Genomic DNA, 18,086 nt, shown 5'->3' on the forward strand with positions numbered 1-18,086 from the left:
ATAAAATCATTAATTTTAAAGAGATTTTTATTATTATTACCAATTACATAGAGATAACAAAATAAAATAAAATTAATAATATAAAATATTTATTTTTCATGTTACAAAAATATATAAATAAAATTTAATCAATATTATGTCCAATTCAATTATTTATATTCTTACAACAATTTAATAATAAGATCTACTAAATACATATGATTGTTATTAAAATTTACAGTACTTTTAAAAAAAAAATACTAAACATTTAATCGATTCTTTTTACAATTGAATATTTTTATAGTACAACTAACAATAATTATTTAAAAACTTCAATATCACTAAACTGACCTTAAGGTCATGTTTGGGAGTTAGGATTAAGCATGGGATTGGATTAACTTTGGGATTAAATATTTTATCCCATGTTTGGATACTTTGCTTGGATTGGATTGGGGAGGACTAAATTTAAATTCAGTCCTTAAATCATGGGATTAACAATCCCAATTTATAAGTGGGTTTAGATAGGATTAGGATAAGAGAAAAAGATTTATTCATATTTCTTTCCTAAATAACACTATTTTTTTACTTGTAACCTAAAATTTAATTAATTAAACCTAAAATTTAATGAATTATTTATTTATTTTATTCATGATTTAATTCAATTTATTTTTTATTTTGCTTTTATAGTCTAATTAAATTGGTACTTTTACTCCAATAAAATTAACTATTTAATAATTCGTTATAATAATTGATTTTATTAAATTTAATAATCACCAATGTAATATTAAAAATAATCATGAAAATTAATAATACAAGTAAATAATTGATTTTATATATACATTATTTGCAAACTTTTTGATAAAATAAAATATATCTAAAATATCTAATAAAAATTAATTAAATAGTTTTTATTAATTTATATTTGTTTATTATAATCATGACTACCCAATAACTAATTTACTACATATTTAATGCTCTTGTTAATTACTTTTAAATTAATTTTAATTATTACTCTTAAATATTCATAAATATTTTTTTGTATTTAACTATGATTTAACATTGTCTAATCCGATATTGTACCAAACATAATACATCACATAATATAATCCAACTTAATCCAATCTAATTTAATCTAATCTAATCATAATAATTAGTCCAATCCAATCCAGCGTGCCAAACTTAACCTAAGAGAACTCATCTTATTGTTTTTGGTAGTTCTAATGCAAAATTCGTCACCACGATCATTGTCACCACATAATTCTTAATAGTTTTCAGTAAAAATATCATGGGGAGCCCTTAATTTTCTCCCATTTCATTTTTTAACCCTATAATTTTTTTGGGATAATTACAGTTAGGTGACACATGATTTGACAAATTTTAACATGAAAGCACATGTTTTAGAAATACTCACTCAGGCGACAATATGTTCACTTTTACCGTTAATTCTAACAGATAAGGGTAAAATTAGAAAAACAAGATTTATTTTAGGGCTAATTAACATCAGATGGTATTAGAAAAAAAAAAATCAGATGACATTGTTTTTAACAAATTCCAAAATGGCAGCGTGTTTTAAAAAAATACTTGATCAAATGGCAATTTGTTAACTTTCATTGTAAACTTTAATAGAAGTAGTCGATTAATCACAAAATAATATTTTTATCCCAACTCACTTTTATATATATATATATATATAGGTATATAATCCAAGTCTAATTAACAGATATTTTTGTTTAGTTAAATCAAACTATTCTTTTTCTAAATTTCCCTATTGAATTAAACTATTTCTTTAGCTCACAAACTCGCGACTGCTATCATGCTATGGGCGTGGAGAAGATGAAGAAGAAGGAGAAAGGGGGGGGGGGGGGAGACAAACTAAAGAAGAAGAAGAAAGAATGAGAAAATTAATTGGAGAAGACGAAGGAAAAATGAGAGAGATGAAAATGAAAAAAAGTAAATAAATAAAGTAAGTTTATTTTTTTTAATTTTACTGTTGGTCCATTAAAATTAACAGTAAAAGTTAATAGGATGTTACCTGATCAAGTATTTTTATAACATTTATAACTATTTTGAAATTTTGTCGAAACAAGTGTTGTATGATCGTAATTAATCCTAAAATAAATCTTTTTTTGTTTAAATTTTATTCTTAGAATTAAGGATAAATATGTGGTGCAATTATGGTACCGTGTCACAGTTGCACCCAATCGTTGAATTTTCACTTATTTAAATGGATCCCACTCATTTGAGTAGATCCATGACTGGTGCAATTATGGTACGGTACCACAATTACACTGTAGCCTGACCCTAGAATTAATAGTAAAAGTTAAAGAATTGTTATTTGATGGAGCATTTTTTAAATATATATGTCATTATTTTTAAATTTATTAAAACATGAGTCACTAGTTAACCTTTTTTTTTTTTTTTATTATTTCTCGAAGACAAAAAATTGGCTCCGATTATATATATGCAAAGGCAAAAACCGCGGCGAAATTAGGAAAGCTTACAACACACGATGAGGCAGAGGCAGAAACGACAAGTGAAAACAATTCGAATTGCGAGGGAATAAAAAGAGGAGACAGCTTGAAGAAGAGTACTGGAGACGCCTTCTTCTTCTTCTTCAAGAAATGGCGAAGAACCTCTCGAGTCTAGTGCACGAACTTCGAGAGCGAATAGCAGCGTCTTCATCGACGCCAACGAGCCGTAGCCAAAACGACGACGCTTTGGTCTCCCGATTCCGCGATGTTCTCCCCAATCTTCTTCACTCCTACGTCGTTCCTTCTTCCTCCGGTACTCTTTCTTTCTTTCTTTCTTTTATTTTTCTTTAAAACTATTTTTTATTTTTCTTTAAAACTATTTTTTATTTTTTATTTTCATTATAATAGTTAGTTAATGCTTATTTTTTGATACTAGATAATGCTTCGTCTGGGGCTTTTAATTGCGCTCTGCATGTGCTTTTACAAGAACTTTCTTTGAACTTTCTTCTTGCTTGAATCTGCGTTTTTCCCAAATGTGCTTATCAAGAGCTTCTTAGAAAAACAGTCGGACGCTACAAAATCTATACACAAAAATATTCTGATTATTTGAAAATGATGTCAGAAGTTCTCCCTAGCAAACACTTATCAATTTGGTTGTGGAAAAAAAAAAAGAAATTGATTGTGGCTAATTTTGGTTGGATTCTGATATGTTGCAGCCAGTGAGAGAGAGGTCATAGCTATATTGAAGCTCATTTCTCAAACGGCAAGGAATTTTCCTGGAGTATTTTACAATGGGAAAGCTGGCGCCATTCTACCCGTGATTGGTCGAATTTTACCCTTCTTTGCAGAACCTGCATTTCGGTTAGTTATATTATTATTTTGTTTTTTGAATTTTCCTGATAGTATTTGTTCTAGATAATAATAATGCCATGTGGTCACATGAATAGAAAGGAAAAAGAAGAAATGAATACTATGTTCTGACAACTTAGATGGTTTCGAATTCTGAAATAAATACCAGTGGAAATGCTAATGTTGAGAGCTTTTGCATAATTTGGGTTTTAGAGCTTGTTCGACTTTTGACTTTTTCTAGGTATTTATTTCTACATCTTCACTTCCCTTCTGACGAATATGAGAGGATTTCAATCTCAACATGGGAGTTGGATTCAGAGGGTGCAGGCAGTCATGATGACCGTTAAATTCCTGCCTTGTTTAGTTTTCTGTTTGATGTTGAAGTTTCTATTTTAACTGCTATACATTTGTGCTATTTTTCAGTTCTCGACATGGAGTAATTTTTGAAACAGTTGGATTCCTTTTATCTTTGCTTCGCACTGGAGCACTTGATGCATATCGTCTATTCTTCATTGATGCCATGTTGGCCATTGAAGGTAAGGCACTGTATTAAAAGAATGGAAAAGCTTTTGTGCAATGACCTCTTCATCTCTACAATGCCTTATTTATCCCTCGTCATATGTCATACGTGTGGTAAAATCATTAAAGAAAGCTAACATGCCTTTGTCTTTATACAGATATTTTGTACATTGCTTCTCTCGATGTTGACAGTTCAAGCCTTATAGAGCCAATTGGATTGACTTTAAAGTGCTTTCATGATTCTTTTTGTGAAGTTTCTGGTGATTCCACTTGTCTTTGTGATCTCCCAGCAAGTAGCAAACCAAATAATGGCTTTGGTATCTTGGTCAACCTTTTGGGCAAAAGGAGGTGGCAACCTTTTGCAACTTGGATGATCAGGCTCATTAGTAAATGCTTGACTGAAGGAACTCTATATGTGGAAGGTCTTATCAATGTGTCATTTGTGTCAGCTGCATGTTCTCTCTTATGTTATGGGGATGCTGACTTGCATATGGTGGGTAAAATTATTGCTTCAAGTTTATGATGATAGATTATTTATTCGTCATATGAGCAATTTAAAAGAATGTGGTTTCTTTTGGTTAATTTACATGATTTGTGGTATCCTTTTGTTAAGTTTGTCTAACAATTGAAAATTTTTCGGAAGGCATGTTTCGACTTTGCATGCATCATTGGATCAGTGATAAGCTTTGACATCATTCCTCATGAGAATTTTATTCAGTCAATATCCACCATATTGAGTGAGGACCAAGAGGGAATTCCTGTATTCAGGTATGTGTTTTGGATGTTTGGAACATACCCTTGTTTATTGTTAAATTTCTTGTTAGTAACCTTAAACTGTGGAATACCAAAATCATCAAATTTCTGCTCTTCTTGTGCTGATTGCATATTTAATTTCCTAATTCATCAGTAAAGCAAATAAATTTATAAAAGGTACTACTTACTCTCTCTGATACACAGAAACTGACAATGAAGTCTTTCAAACTGTTTTCTTGACTTTCCCGTTTGTTACTACATTATACTGGGCTTACATTTTAGGAATGTGGCTTATGATTCCTCCATGGGTGCTTGCCTTGAGACATTACACTCTACTTGTCCTGATGTTGTTGTAAAGCAGACAGCTGCAGCTTTAGTAAATACTTTTCCTCGGTCAATGTCAAGAACCAAGAGCCAGGAACTTAAGGTTGATTTTTTTCATCTCACTTATTCTTTGCAAGGCTTGAACATTCTTGTTTGGCATTTGTTGATTCTTCTGTGCTAGCTTATTGTGTAAATGGATGTGTTTGTCAGGTTTCATTGTGCACTGTATACAAACGGATTGCCAAAACTTGCCCTACTCATATATGGAAGCCTGAATCTCTTGTACAGATACTATGTTTATCAGAACCTTGCTTTCCATTGATTGATTGTTTTCGAGTAGCTCTTGCTATTCTTGGTCCTGATCGTGTTGGAGGGAGGTTAACAAATGATGTTGGTCTAGAATTATCAACATCGGGTTATAGTGCAAATGAAAACTGGAGTGTAGGAGAAAAGAGGCATATCAATGATGTAAATATTTTAAAAATCAAGCGTCCAAGGGTAGATGAGGAAAATATGCTTTCTGATGCTGTTCTAGTGGAGCCTAAGCCTACTCATATCTTTAGATGTGAAAAAGAAGAAGAATTTGCAGATTATATGCGTGAAGCGCTCCGTTCATTTGTTGAACTTTTAGACTCTCCCTCTGTTAAACCAGGTTCTCTAAAACCCAATGTTGCACTGACAGCTCTTAGCATGCTTTGCATTGCCTTCTCCAGATATCCTCAGACCAATTTATCATGCCGTATCTTTCAGCAGATGTATGCATGGATCCCATGGATTTGTGAGCTGGTATGCTTGAACTTGTCAATTTTTCATACTACCGTATATTTCCCTATCGTGAATTAGGTTCTCCGTCATGTAGGCAAAGCAAGGATGTCCAATTACTGTTGATATTTCCATCTACCTGGAAGGAATTCACCGCATCTTGCTTTTGCATGGTAAGGAAACAGAAATTTTCTCAAGGCTTTATTTTGTATTTATTCTGACAGCTTTTGCTGAGAAAATTGCTTGCTGCCTGAGGATAGTTTATAAGTTCTGAAGGAAAGTGGATTGTTTAAATTTTTACTGCAACTATTTTCTGACACATTTGCTGACTATGAAAGCTCGTTTATCCTCAATTCATTGCATACTTGAGTAGTGTAAGTACTCATAATTGAGCACAATATTCAGGCCTTCTTTTGCAATAATCTTGATTCTCTCAGACTAGATTTTTACTGCAAAATTAAGTACGGGGGATGTCGTAGCTGAACTAATTGCTTTCCTGTTAACCAAGAATTATTATATTTCATTTTCTAACTCAACATACTGCACAATTCTAATTTTTGTCTAATTCAGTATTTCTTTATGAATTTTTGTAGTAAACAAGACAAGTTTAAGGTATGATTGGTCCTATAGCTTTTTAAAAAAAGGCATTGTCGACCCCTGTTGAGACATTATGCATTGTCTTTTTTAGGTTCTAAGAGTTATTGTTTTGGAGTGTGGCTGTTGGCTCTACAATATGTGCTGATATCATGTAATTTCGCTTCTGGCTACCACATCCTCTTGAGCAGGTCCCTCTTTCATGGAGATTGAACTTTTCAAAAATAAAGGTTACGGTTCAGATCTTCTAAATGTTGTGCTAAAGCTTCCATGGACCCATCATGTTGTAGTTACTGAACCTCATCCTCCAAGGAAAGCAAAATGTGCTGCTCTTCAAGTTTTCTCCAAGCTTGGTCAAAGCATGACTGAAAGTGATTCTGAAATCTTGGATTTGGCTCTTCGTGATGAATTTGATGAAGTCAGAGCTGAAGCTGTTATTTCTTTACCAGTGATTGTCATGTGGTCAGGACTTGGTGTTCTCACAAATGTCTTCAAGAGACTGGAGTAAGAGAGTATTGAAATATGTTTGTTCCTTTGATTTTTTGCTTCTTGCATGCTTAAATTTTTAAAACCCTCCCCCTTCGTCCCTCCCTCCCTCCCTCCCTCCCGCTTTTTCCAATCAACAAAGTACACTGATGAAAATTGGGTTTATTGTCATCATTTTTTATTCATAAGTTTACGAATACCTGGATTTAACTTGATTATTATGTATGATTCTATGTTTTCATGCTTCACATTTGCAGATCTTTGGGGAAGGATGAATGTGAAAAAGTTAAGAGAGTTTTTCCCATTTCTTTTGGGTTTTTGTCATGTCTTTCTGGAACTTGCAGCAGTATTGTGGATTGGGATAAAAATGCCTGCAAACTATTATTGAATGTTGAAGATGATATTCTGAGTCAGACAGTAGATTATTTACTAGAAAATTTCTGGTGTTCTAAATGTGACACAAATGTTGTGCACAATCAAGAACTATCATCAAAAATTGTTAATCCATCTGATGTGCAGAGCAAGGACCTCAACTTCCACTCTGACTTCAGTTTTCTATTGAATATATATTTTGAATTTCTATATGATGAGTCTTCAGAAGAAGTTCAACTTTCCTGTGTGAGGGTTATCCGTCGTATACTTGTACATGGGACCAGAGATGTTCTGCTGAAAACGAGATCTGAATGGATTAAATGCATTGAATTTCTTCTGCTAAACAAAAGGAAGGCTATAAGAGATGCATTCTGCACTCAGATTGGTTACTTCCTTCAGGATACTGTTTTGAGTAGCTTATTTTTGGACGAGAATGCATCAAGTAGAAGTAACGAACTAAAGTTGTTGGATGTAATAAAACTTGCTTTCACAGCGGCTGACGACCCCCTGATCTTAGAAACTCTTCTGGAATCTACAGCTGAACTTATGATGGCAGTTGATGTTCACAGTCAGCACTTTTTGTTTTTGCTGATTTTGTTGGTTGAGCAGCTTGATAATCCTCATGTGACAGTGAGAATGAACGCATCGAGGTTAATACGCAAATCCTGCTTCTTTCATCTTAAAGGAGGATGTGAATTATTAGTTTCAAAAGCTGTTCTTATATGCAATGAGCTGTTTGATTATCTATCAGTGAGGCTTGCAAGCCGACCAATCATGGTTAGAGAGTTTGCTGAGGCTGCTTTTGGTGTTGAAACTGAAGAACTTGTCAAGAAAATGATTCCAGCTGTTCTTCCAAAGCTTGTAGTGTCTCAGCAGGATAATGATCAAGCAGTTAACATCATAAATGAGTTGGCCAAGTGTTTGAACACTGACATGGTGCCACTGATTGTAACCTGGATACCAAAAGTGCTTGCTTTTGCTCTCCATCAAGCTGATGAGCGAAGATTACTGTCAGCTTTGGAATTTTACTGCATACAGACTGGTTCTGACAACCAAGAAATCTTTGCAGCCGCATTACCTGCTCTCTTGGATGAACTTATATGTTTTGTTGATGGTGGTGATTCAGATGAGATAAACGAAAGGTATAAAGTTCTACTCCTGTTAACAGTGATACTACATTAAATTATATTGTACTAAGAACTTGGTTACATTGGAATCCTTCTTTAGCCATCTGTTGACTATTTCCTTTTCCTTTAGAAGCAAAAGCCTCCTTTTCCCTTAGCTACCAATGCACAAAGATACATTTCCATCGACTGACAAGCTTCTGGATACTGATTCGTGTTATGAATATCTTTAACTGGGATTATATAACTGTAATTGCATAACACTGGAAAGCACCTAGAAAATATTAATCACTCTGCCAGTTTCTGTGACTGATATGCCTTCCATTTCCAGGTTAAACCGAGTACCGCGGGTGATTAGAAAAGTTTCTACAGTTCTGACTGGTAATGAAGATCTTCCAGGCTTTTTGAGGAATCATTTTGTTGGTCTCCTTAACAGTATTGACAGGAAAATGCTCCATGCTGAGGATTTGTCACTGCAGAAACAAGCTTTGAAACGTATTGAGATACTGATCGAAATGATAGGCTCACACCTTACTACTTATGTGCCGAAAATACTGGTTCTTCTCATGCATGCCATTAATAAAGAATCTCTTCAGTGTGAGGGTCTATCTGTCTTGCATTTCTTCATTGAGCAACTGTCAAGAGTGTCTCCATCCAGTACTAAACATGTAATTTCTCAAGTTTTTGCTGCTCTTATACCCTTCTTGGAGAGAGATAAAGACAATCCATCTGTGCTTTTGAATAAAGTGGTGAAAATTCTAGAAGATCTTGTCCTAAAGAACAGGGCTATCTTGAAGCAGCATATTCATGAGTTCCCTCTTTTGCCAAGTATTGCTGCACTGACAGAAGTGAACAAAGCCATCCAAGAAGCGCGCGGGCCAATGACTTTGAAAGATCAATTGCTAGCTGCTGTTGATGGTCTGAATCATGAGAATCTGAATGTAAGGTACATGGTAGTATGTGAGTTGAGCAAGTTGCTGAAACTTAAAAGCGAGGATGTTACTGCCTTAATCAATGGTGAAGCTTGTTCAGACTTGGATGTTTTAAGCACTTTGATCTCATCCTTACTCAGAGGATGTGCTGAAGAATCAAGAACTGTAGTTGGTCAGAAGCTAAAGTTGGTCTGTGCTGATTGCCTTGGAGCATTGGGTGCAGTTGATCCTGCCAAAGTGAAGGGTTTTTCATGCCAGCGCTTTAAAATTGAGTGTTCAGATGATGACCTTATTTTCGAGTTGATTGACAAACATCTGGCTAGAGCTTTTAGAGCTGCACCTGATACCATTATTCAAGATTCAGCTGCATTGGCTATTCAGGAACTGCTAAAGATTGCAGGTTGTGAGGCATCACTTGATGAGAATGTTCCTGCTTCTATTTTGCAGGTGCTGAAGGATAAAGAACATCTGACGGTTGTTGCATCTGGGACGATGGGTTCTGATAATATCCATGAGATGAATATGAGGGGTCGAAAGTTCTGGGATCGATTCTCTATTTATGTTAAAGAGATAATTGCCCCTTGTTTGACCTCTAGATTTCAGCTTCCAAGTGGGTCTGATTCTGTATCTACTGGCCCAATTTACCTGCCTTCTATGTCATTCAGAAGGTGGATATATTATTGGATCAGAAAACTGACTGTGCATGCTACTGGATCCCGGGCAAGCATTTTTAATGCTTGCAGAGGTATAGTGCGTCATGATATGCAAACAGCAATATATCTGCTTCCATATTTAGTTCTTAATGCTGTCTGTCACGGCACTGAGGAGGCACGTCTAGGCATTGCGCAAGAAATCCTCTCTGTTCTTGATGCTGCAGCTTCAGACCACAGTGGGGCTTCAGTGCATGGCATCAGCGGCCAAAGTGAAGTTTGCATTCAAGCTATCTTTACTCTTCTCGATAATCTTGGGCAGTGGGTGGATGATGTTAAACAAGAATTAGCTCTTTCAGAATCTTTAACTTCGAAGCAACAGGGATCCAAGTCGAAGCATCCAGCTTCTTCAATGCATCAAGATCAACTCCTTACTCAATGTCAATATGTTTCAGGGCTTTTATCTGCTATTCCAAAAGTTACCCTCGCTAGAGCTTCCTTCAGGTGTCAAGCCTATGCAAGGTCTTTAATGTACTTTGAGTCTCATGTGCGTGAAAAGTCAGGTTCCTTCAACCCTGCAGCTGAAAAGAGTGGCACCTTTGAGGATGAAGATGTATCATTTCTGATGGAAATATACAGCTTTTTGGATGAGCCTGATGGTCTTTCTGGATTGGCACGTTTACATAAATCATTAAGTTTACAAGATGAGCTCTTATCAAACAAGAAATCAGGAAACTGGGCTGAAGTTTTTACTTCCTGTGAACAGGCCTTGCAAATGGAGCCTACTTCAGTTCAGAGGCATTCGGATGTCCTCAATTGCTTACTGAACATGTGCCATCTTCAGGCCATGGTAACTCATGTGGACGGTCTGATTTCTAGGATACCACAGTACAAAAAAACATGGTGCATGCAAGGTGTGCAAGCAGCATGGAGGCTTGGAAGGTGGGACTTGATGGATGAGTACCTTAGTGGGGCTGATGAAGAGGGTTTACTTTGTAGCAGCTCTGAGAGTAACGCTTCCTTTGACATGGATGTTGCAAAGATTCTGCAGGCAATGATGAAGAAGGATCATTTCTCTGTTTCTGATAAAATTGGAGTGTCGAAACAAGTTCTGATTGCTCCTCTAGCTGCTGCAGGCATGGATTCCTATACACGGGCTTATCCATTCATCGTCAAACTTCACTTACTACAGGAGCTGGAGGACTTCCATGCTATTCTAGTTAATGACTCTTTCTTGGAGAAATCATTTCTTCCAAGTGATCTGAAATTCTCAAAATTAATGGCTAACTGGGAAAATAGGCTCAAATATACTCAACCATCATTGTGGGCAAGAGAGCCACTTTTGGCTTTCCGGAGAATGGTATTTGGTGCCAGTGGTCTTGGTGCTGAAGTTGGGAATTGCTGGCTTCAATATGCAAAGCTTTGTCGCTTGGCCGGCCATTATGAGACTGCAACCAGAGCAATTCTTGAGGCCCAGGCTTCTGGTGCGCCTAATGTTCACATGGAAAAGGCTAAGCTTCTTTGGAGTACCAGAAGATCCGATGGTGCCATTGCAGAGCTACAACAAAATCTCCTGAATAAGCCAGTTGAGGTTGTAGGGTCTACAGCAATATCATCAATTACTAGCCTTTCTCTTGTTCCACTTAACCCTCTACCTGTACTTTCCAATACTCAAACTTTGAATGAGAAACGTGACATTGCAAAGACCCTTCTCCTTTATTCTAGGTGGATCCATTACACTGGACAGAAGCAGAAGGAAGATGTGATTACTCTTTATTCGAGGGTGAGAGAACTGCAGCCGATGTGGGAGAAAGGATACTTCTATATGGCTAAGTATTGTGATGATGTGCTTGTTGATGCCAGGAAACGACAAGAAGAAAATTCCGAAATAGGTCCCTCTGAGAAGCGTTGGTGGTTTTATGTACCTGATGTTCTATTATTCTATGCAAAGGGGCTACATAGGGGCCACAAGAATCTCTTTCAAGCTCTTCCAAGGTTGTTAACCCTCTGGTTCGACTTTGGAAGCATTTGTCAAAGAGCTGGCTCATCCTCTAACAAAGATTTGAAAAATGTCAATGGGAAGGTACTTATAATATTTAAAGATATGTAATGAAGTTTTACATTGCGTACTAATTTTGACCGATGGCACTTATTTTTTTTTCCTATATCTGTAATGATTATTACTGTTTTCTCTTTCTTCTCTGGCAGGTCATGAGTATTATGAGGGGCTGTTTGAAGGATTTGCCCGCATATCAGTGGTTAACAGTGTTGCCTCAGTTGGTTTCAAGAATTTGCCACCAGAATGAAGAAATTGTTCGATTAGTTAAACACATCATTACTTCGGTTCTCCGACAGTACCCACAACAAGGCTTGTGGATTATGGCAGCAGTTTCAAAATCCACGATTCCTTCAAGGCGAGAGGCTGCTGCAGAAATCATACAAGCTGCTAAAAAGGGGTCCGCCCATGGAAATAGTGCTAACAATCTGTTTGGCCAGTTCACTAGCTTGATTGATCATTTGATCAAATTGTGCTTCCATGCAGGCCAATCAAAATCAAGGACAATTAACATCTCAACGGAATTCAGTGCCTTGAAAAGGATGATGCCGTTGGGAATAATCATGCCAATTCAACAATCTCTTACTGTTACTCTCCCACCACAGGATGCTAATCTCACTGAATCCCCGTCATCTGATATCTTTTCTGCATCAGATCTTCCTACAATATCAGGAATAGCTGATGAAGCCGAGATTCTTTCATCTCTTCAGCGACCTAAGAAAGTACGTTCCTAAAATGTTTTGGTTTCAAAAATACATTTGTTCTAATGTTGATAGGCTATTCCTCTTACCGTCCTTCCCGAGGGAAGGTTGAAAAAAGCTGTTACAGAATAAGAGTCCTTAGACCTTGGCTTGTTTTTCTCAACACATTGTGTTGATACTATGACCTGACTTGGGCTTTTGGGCTAGCTCAGCAGGAGTTTGAGAAGGCTTCATATTCTGAGCTACATAGCTTTGATTAGGTTTCTTGAAGAATAAAAACGAAAGTAAATAGGTTAGCTCTTTCCTCTGATAATGATTGGTTTAACCCATTCAAAATGATATTACCGATTCATCTGGTGCAAAATGTATTGGGAAGGTTTGCCTATTCTTCTTTATTTCATGCAAATCAGAAGGACTTAAAATATACCTGGGGATCCTGCATTTAAATTCACTTTGTTCATAAAATGTGATGTGATGTGAATGGACACATCATCTTTTTGAGAATATTTGCATGTTTCCTATTTTCAGATTGTTCTATTGGGCAGTGATGGCATTAAGCGCCCTTTCCTCTGCAAGCCAAAGGATGATCTGAGGAAAGATTCCCGTATGATGGAATTTACTGCAATGATAAATCGTTTGTTGTCCAAATACCCTGAAAGCCGTCGTAGGAAGCTCTATATTCGTACTTTTGCCGTTATCCCTCTAACAGAAGATTGTGGTATGGTGGAGTGGGTGCCCCATACTCGTGGACTCCGGAATATACTTCAAGACATCTATATATCCTGCGGCAAATTTGATAGACAGAAGACCAATCCCCAAATTAAACGAATTTATGATCAATTCCAAGGTAAAATACCTGAAGATGAGATGTTGAAGACCAAGATCCTTCCAATGTTTCCCCCGGTATTCCACAAATGGTTCTTGACGACATTTTCAGAGCCTGCTGCATGGTTCAGGGCTCGGGTTGCCTATGCCCACACTACTGCAGTTTGGTCAATGGTTGGGCATATTGTGGGGCTTGGTGATAGACATGGGGAAAATATTCTCTTTGATTCTACCACAGGGGACTGTGTTCATGTTGATTTCAGTTGCTTATTTGATAAAGGTTTGCTGTTGGAGAAGCCTGAGCTGGTGCCGTTCAGGCTAACCCAGGTAAGAAAATCATATGGGTTATGCGCTATGCATTTTATTGTCATCCTTTCTCCCCTCTTTTTCCCTTTGAAGAAAATTCTAATTTATGTTTGCCTTGTTCCTCAACCTTCATCATTTTATTCTTGTGAATACTCTTTGATGGAACACATAGAACATGATCGATGGCTTGGGCATCACTGGATATGAGGGTACATTTTTGAGAGTTTGTGAAATCACGCTTTCAGTTCTAAGAACTCACAGGGAGACTTTGATGAGTGTTCTTGAAACTTTTATTCATGACCCTCTTGTAGAGTGGACAAAATCTCACAAGTCCAGTGGGGTAGAAGTTGAGAACCCTCATGCACAGGTATGTTGTCTTTAGTGTTTTCCTTAATCTTTTAATTGTAAAGAATTACTGCTTCACCATTTTTTTTTTTAATTTCCAAGCAAACTATGTTGTCAATTGTTTTCTGATCATACCAGAAACAGAAGGTGCAGTTGTCATTTTTAAGAACTAATCATTGAAGCATGTATTCTGATATTTGCAGCGGGCCATCAGTAATATTGAGGCTAGGTTGCAGGGGTCAGTTGTTGGGGTTGGAGCAGCACCATCTTTGCCTTTGGCTGTAGAAGGTCAGGCTCGTCGCCTAATTGCTGAAGCAGTCTCTCACAAAAATCTGGGGAAGATGTATATATGGTGGATGCCATGGTTTTAAGAGTCTATTAATTGAGAGAGCTTTTCACTGCATCATTTTTGGGCAAGGTTTCTTGTATCAGTTTGTAAATCTTTTTTAATCGTTACAGAGTTCTTGTTGAGAGTCTAGCTGAGCGAGAGCAAGAAGTAGTTGCTGTGACAGTCGAGCAAGTTGGTAGTTCTTCAATGATGTATATAGACCTTTGCGTTGCAATATATATATATATATATATATATATATATATATATATATATATATAGCTTAATTATACTTTGTAAATATATAGTGACGTTCAAGTTAGAAGTGTAGCATTTACTGACATGCTTTTCAACCTAAACTACCAGGAATTTACTGCAAAATAGGTTCATCAATCAACATAACCAGTCTTTAACTACATGTCCTTTGGCAATAAAACAACCAATATTATTCCTATGAACTCTCATTGGACTACTTGTTCGAACCATCATCTTCTTAACCATAGCTTTCACCGAGGATTCTCCTCTAACGGTACTATGTTTTCCTGATCCACAAACCACTGTAATTTCTGCCGGAATCACATGCTTCTCATTATTGAACCTGTTTCTCATCTCGTCCATCCACTGTAATATTATAAAGTAGGCTGAGCCCAAGTGCATCCCATGCAAGTCCAGCTTTGTCTCCCCAGAATCCCATTTCATTGCTTCATCTAAAACCGATGAGTCTTCCAGCTCTTTCACCACCGACACTTCTTCCTCATTCAAAACCTCAGTTAACTCCAATATGGAAAGTGGAAAATCATTCGAATTCAAGTCTTGTAGCATTGACATGATTGTGGAACATGAATTCAACACAGAATTGTAAGTCCTTACTGAGAATGGAATTCCCGAATCCTTCATCTTTTGCAGCCACAAAACCATTCTAGATAGTTCGTTGTGATCTCCATACGAAGAAAGAACCATATTCGAACAAACTGTATCGACCCGAGTCCCGTCACTCTCCATTTGGTTAACAATTCTCTCCATATCTTCAAGCAACCCCAATCTTCCATACCCATATATAATACACTTATACTCGAAACCTGACGGCTCGAGTCCTTTAACTCTCATCTCTTCAATCAGATTCTCTGCCTCGTGGGGTTGGCCCATTTCACATAAACCGCTGATCATTGATTTCAAAGCTTGGCGTTTCACATAAACAGAGGAAGAGCTATTAACAAGTTGATTCAAGCGAGCATATGTATCATCAAATCCTCTCTTTGAATCATGTTTGCAGAAAGAATCAATTAAATTGCAGTAGAAAAGAACTAGCTCTCTTTCGCGAGACCCCAACTTAGAAAGGGTTTCAAGGATTAGAGTTTCTGCTTCCTCGCGTTGTCCTTGTTTATCTAAGAATGCAATTATCTCTGCAACTAGTTTAGGATTCCATTGAAACCATGACTCTTCAGTTATTCTCATGTACAACTGCAGCAAAAATATGTACCGTCACTTATAATACAAACCCGTAATAAAGAAAGAAGAGAATCACTTCTGACCATTTCAAATAGTTAAAACACTTATGTTGGTTTGAAATTATTTAAACGGAAGCAATGAAATAAATAAAATAAACATTCAAAGAGAAGCACTTGATAAGTGCTTTTTCCAAAAGTGCCTTTCTTTTTATCAAATCGCTTCTGCAAACCTTGCTTTGAGGAAACAAAAAAACATCGCAATTCCCAAATGCATCCACAGACTTACCGGAAAGGCGAGAGAGGAGAGGCGAGGATGGGTGGTATCAGGGGAGAGCAGATGAGAGAGGGCGTTGAGAGCTATAAACTGAGGTGATGATGCCACAAATTTGCTTATCAAACGGCTTGCCGCTTTGGAGTCTCGGGTAACCGCGAGTGCGAGAGAAGAGAGGAAGCGCTGCCCTTGCTTGGTTAACCTTGCAGTCAGGCACTGAACTAATGTTAGCCGTTGCTGACGGAGCCGGCAGCAGCGGCTGTTCCACGGCGGCGGGATACGCATGTGGAGGCTACTAATCATTTTATTCTTCCTAGCGTTGCTACGTTTAAGACCGTTGGATGTACGAGTAAAAGTACAATGAAAGGCTGATTTTTCGGACCTCGGGAGAAAATTTTATTTTATTTATAACAAAATAGAAAAAGAAATAAAAAGAAGGGTAATTAACTAATTAACACTTATTTTTTCCTACTTTTTTTAATACATAATTTTTTATTTTTTTATTAAACGCCACTGAAAATTATATTATTTTCCACTTGTGCACTTCCGTCTTCAAACTGTTAAGGGAACTAACGAAATATTATATAAATAATTTTTTTATTCCCAAATAAAAAAATAATTATCTACCAACCACCTTTTCTTTGTATTTTTTTTTAAAATACACAATTTTTAATTTTTTTTTACTGAACTCCACTTGAAGTTATATTATTTTACACCTAGAGCTGGCAAAATTTGACACGATCCGATTACCCGACACGAACACGACACCAATAAATGGGTATGGGTCGTCGAATTTAACACGATTATTAAATGGGTCGGGTCCGGGTCAACACGATTTTTTTCCGTGTCGGGTTAGGGTTAAAATTCTTGACCCATTTACCCGATCAATGACCCGATTATATTTTCTATTTTAAAATAATTCACAGATTCTTGTCATCAAAACTCAAATATTAAGATTTTTTTTTATTCTTTAAAAGGATGAATATAGACACAATATTTTATTTATAAAATTTTAAATACATTTAGAGCTTTAATAGTATAAATGAATAAAATATTGGTAGACATGTATATTTTATAATATTGATATATAATATTATTTACATATATATAATTAAAACCTCAATAGTGTGTGTAATATTTTAGTACATATGTATATTTTATAATATTGATAAATTATGTATGTATGTATGGATGTATGTATGTATGTATGTATGTATGTGCATACATATGTATGACAAAGTGTAAATATTTTATGTAGCTTTTGTTTAATATATAGATATTAAACGGGTTATTGGGTAACCCGATTATTTTTCCGTGTCGCGTTTGGGTCGACCTAAATTTGACACGACACGAAGCTGACACGACACGAACACGACCCGATGACCCATTTTGCCAGCTCTATAATTACACCTATCAACTTTTGTCTTCAAATAATATCATTGTGAACTGATAATTTTATCCTTATGATGTCAATAAAATTCTAACAGTATTATAACGGGAGTGGACTATTGAAAAAAATATTAATTTTAGGTGGAGCGCTGCAAAAAAAAAGTTTATGTATTTTTAAAAAAATTAAAAAAACAAGTGATAGGTAGATAATTACCCTAAAAAAAATTTAAAATTTTGACATGGCCCGATAGGCCCATTGCCAAAAAATTAAGAGTTGGACTATTAGCACACCTCTAACATTCTTTTTAAACCACTTTTTTTGTACATATTCTTCTTAATTCTTAAAATAACAATTATTTGTTGTACTTTCTTAATAAATCCCTGTATCGATACTTTTTAAAAAAAAATTATTAGGCGATCTCTCTCGTCCTTCTTCCATTTCAAATCACTTTCAATCTCTTCTTAATTATAATATTCATGAATTTATAATTTTTATCTCTATTTGTCTTTGTTTTTTCTAGTAGATAATAGCATTGGTATATAAATAAAGACATGTATGCGAATCTTTAAAAAAAAAAATTGTCTAAGTAAACAAACTTCAC

At 36.0% G+C, this 18,086-nt stretch overlaps 2 protein-coding genes across 3 annotated transcripts; one reads left to right on the forward strand and one right to left on the reverse strand.

Moving 5' to 3' along the window:
• Positions 1-2,488: 2,488 nt before the first annotated feature.
• Positions 2,489-14,599, forward strand: LOC18034260 (serine/threonine-protein kinase ATR). Of its 2 annotated transcripts, XM_024179607.1 has the most exons (15): positions 2,489-2,763; positions 3,167-3,311; positions 3,723-3,835; positions 3,977-4,311; positions 4,462-4,586; positions 4,854-4,998; positions 5,106-5,681; positions 5,755-5,830; positions 6,443-6,755; positions 6,995-8,251; positions 8,565-11,898; positions 12,024-12,593; positions 13,101-13,724; positions 13,876-14,070; positions 14,252-14,599. In XM_024179607.1, exons 1-15 carry the CDS (start codon positions 2,601-2,603, stop codon positions 14,417-14,419), a joined length of 8,139 nt encoding a protein of 2,712 aa, XP_024035375.1. In that variant the 5' UTR covers positions 2,489-2,600; the 3' UTR covers positions 14,420-14,599. The 2 variants fall into 2 exon arrangements, with proteins under 2 accessions (XP_024035375.1, XP_024035376.1); XM_024179608.1 differs by lacking the exons at positions 2,489-2,763; positions 3,167-3,311; positions 3,723-3,835; ... (1 more) ...; positions 4,462-4,586; positions 4,854-4,998 and having other exon boundaries at positions 5,542-5,650.
• Positions 14,600-14,671: 72 nt separating this feature from the next.
• On the reverse strand, positions 14,672-16,501 carry LOC18034700 (pentatricopeptide repeat-containing protein At2g17033). Its single transcript, XM_006422459.2, has 2 exons — positions 16,111-16,501; positions 14,672-15,837 (listed from the first exon to the last, which is right to left on the reverse strand). Exons 1-2 carry the CDS (start codon positions 16,396-16,398, stop codon positions 14,770-14,772), a joined length of 1,356 nt encoding a protein of 451 aa, XP_006422522.1. The 5' UTR covers positions 16,399-16,501; the 3' UTR covers positions 14,672-14,769.
• Between the last annotated feature and the right edge of the window lie 1,585 nt (positions 16,502-18,086).

The sequence above is a fragment of the Citrus clementina genome, unplaced genomic scaffold (genome assembly GCF_000493195.1).
Source record: "Citrus clementina cultivar Clemenules unplaced genomic scaffold, Citrus_clementina_v1.0 scaffold_8, whole genome shotgun sequence".
NCBI lineage: Eukaryota > Viridiplantae > Streptophyta > Magnoliopsida > Sapindales > Rutaceae > Citrus > Citrus x clementina.

Bases quoted from the DNA above. Each gene is read 5' to 3' on its own strand.
- LOC18034700 (XM_006422459.2), bottom strand. From the start codon at position 16,398: ATGATTAGTAGCCTCCACATGCGTATCCCGCCGCCGTGGAACAGCCGC. The intron at 15,838-16,110 runs GTAAGTCTGTGG...TTTTTGCTGCAG, and splicing joins TCTCCTCTCTCGCCTTTCCG to TTGTACATGAGAATAACTGA.
- LOC18034260 (XM_024179607.1), top strand. From the start codon at position 2,601: ATGGCGAAGAACCTCTCGAGTCTAGTGCACGAACTTCGAGAGCGAATA. The intron at 2,764-3,166 runs GTACTCTTTCTT...GATATGTTGCAG, and splicing joins CGTCGTTCCTTCTTCCTCCG to CCAGTGAGAGAGAGGTCATA. The intron at 14,071-14,251 runs GTATGTTGTCTT...TGATATTTGCAG, and splicing joins TTGAGAACCCTCATGCACAG to CGGGCCATCAGTAATATTGA.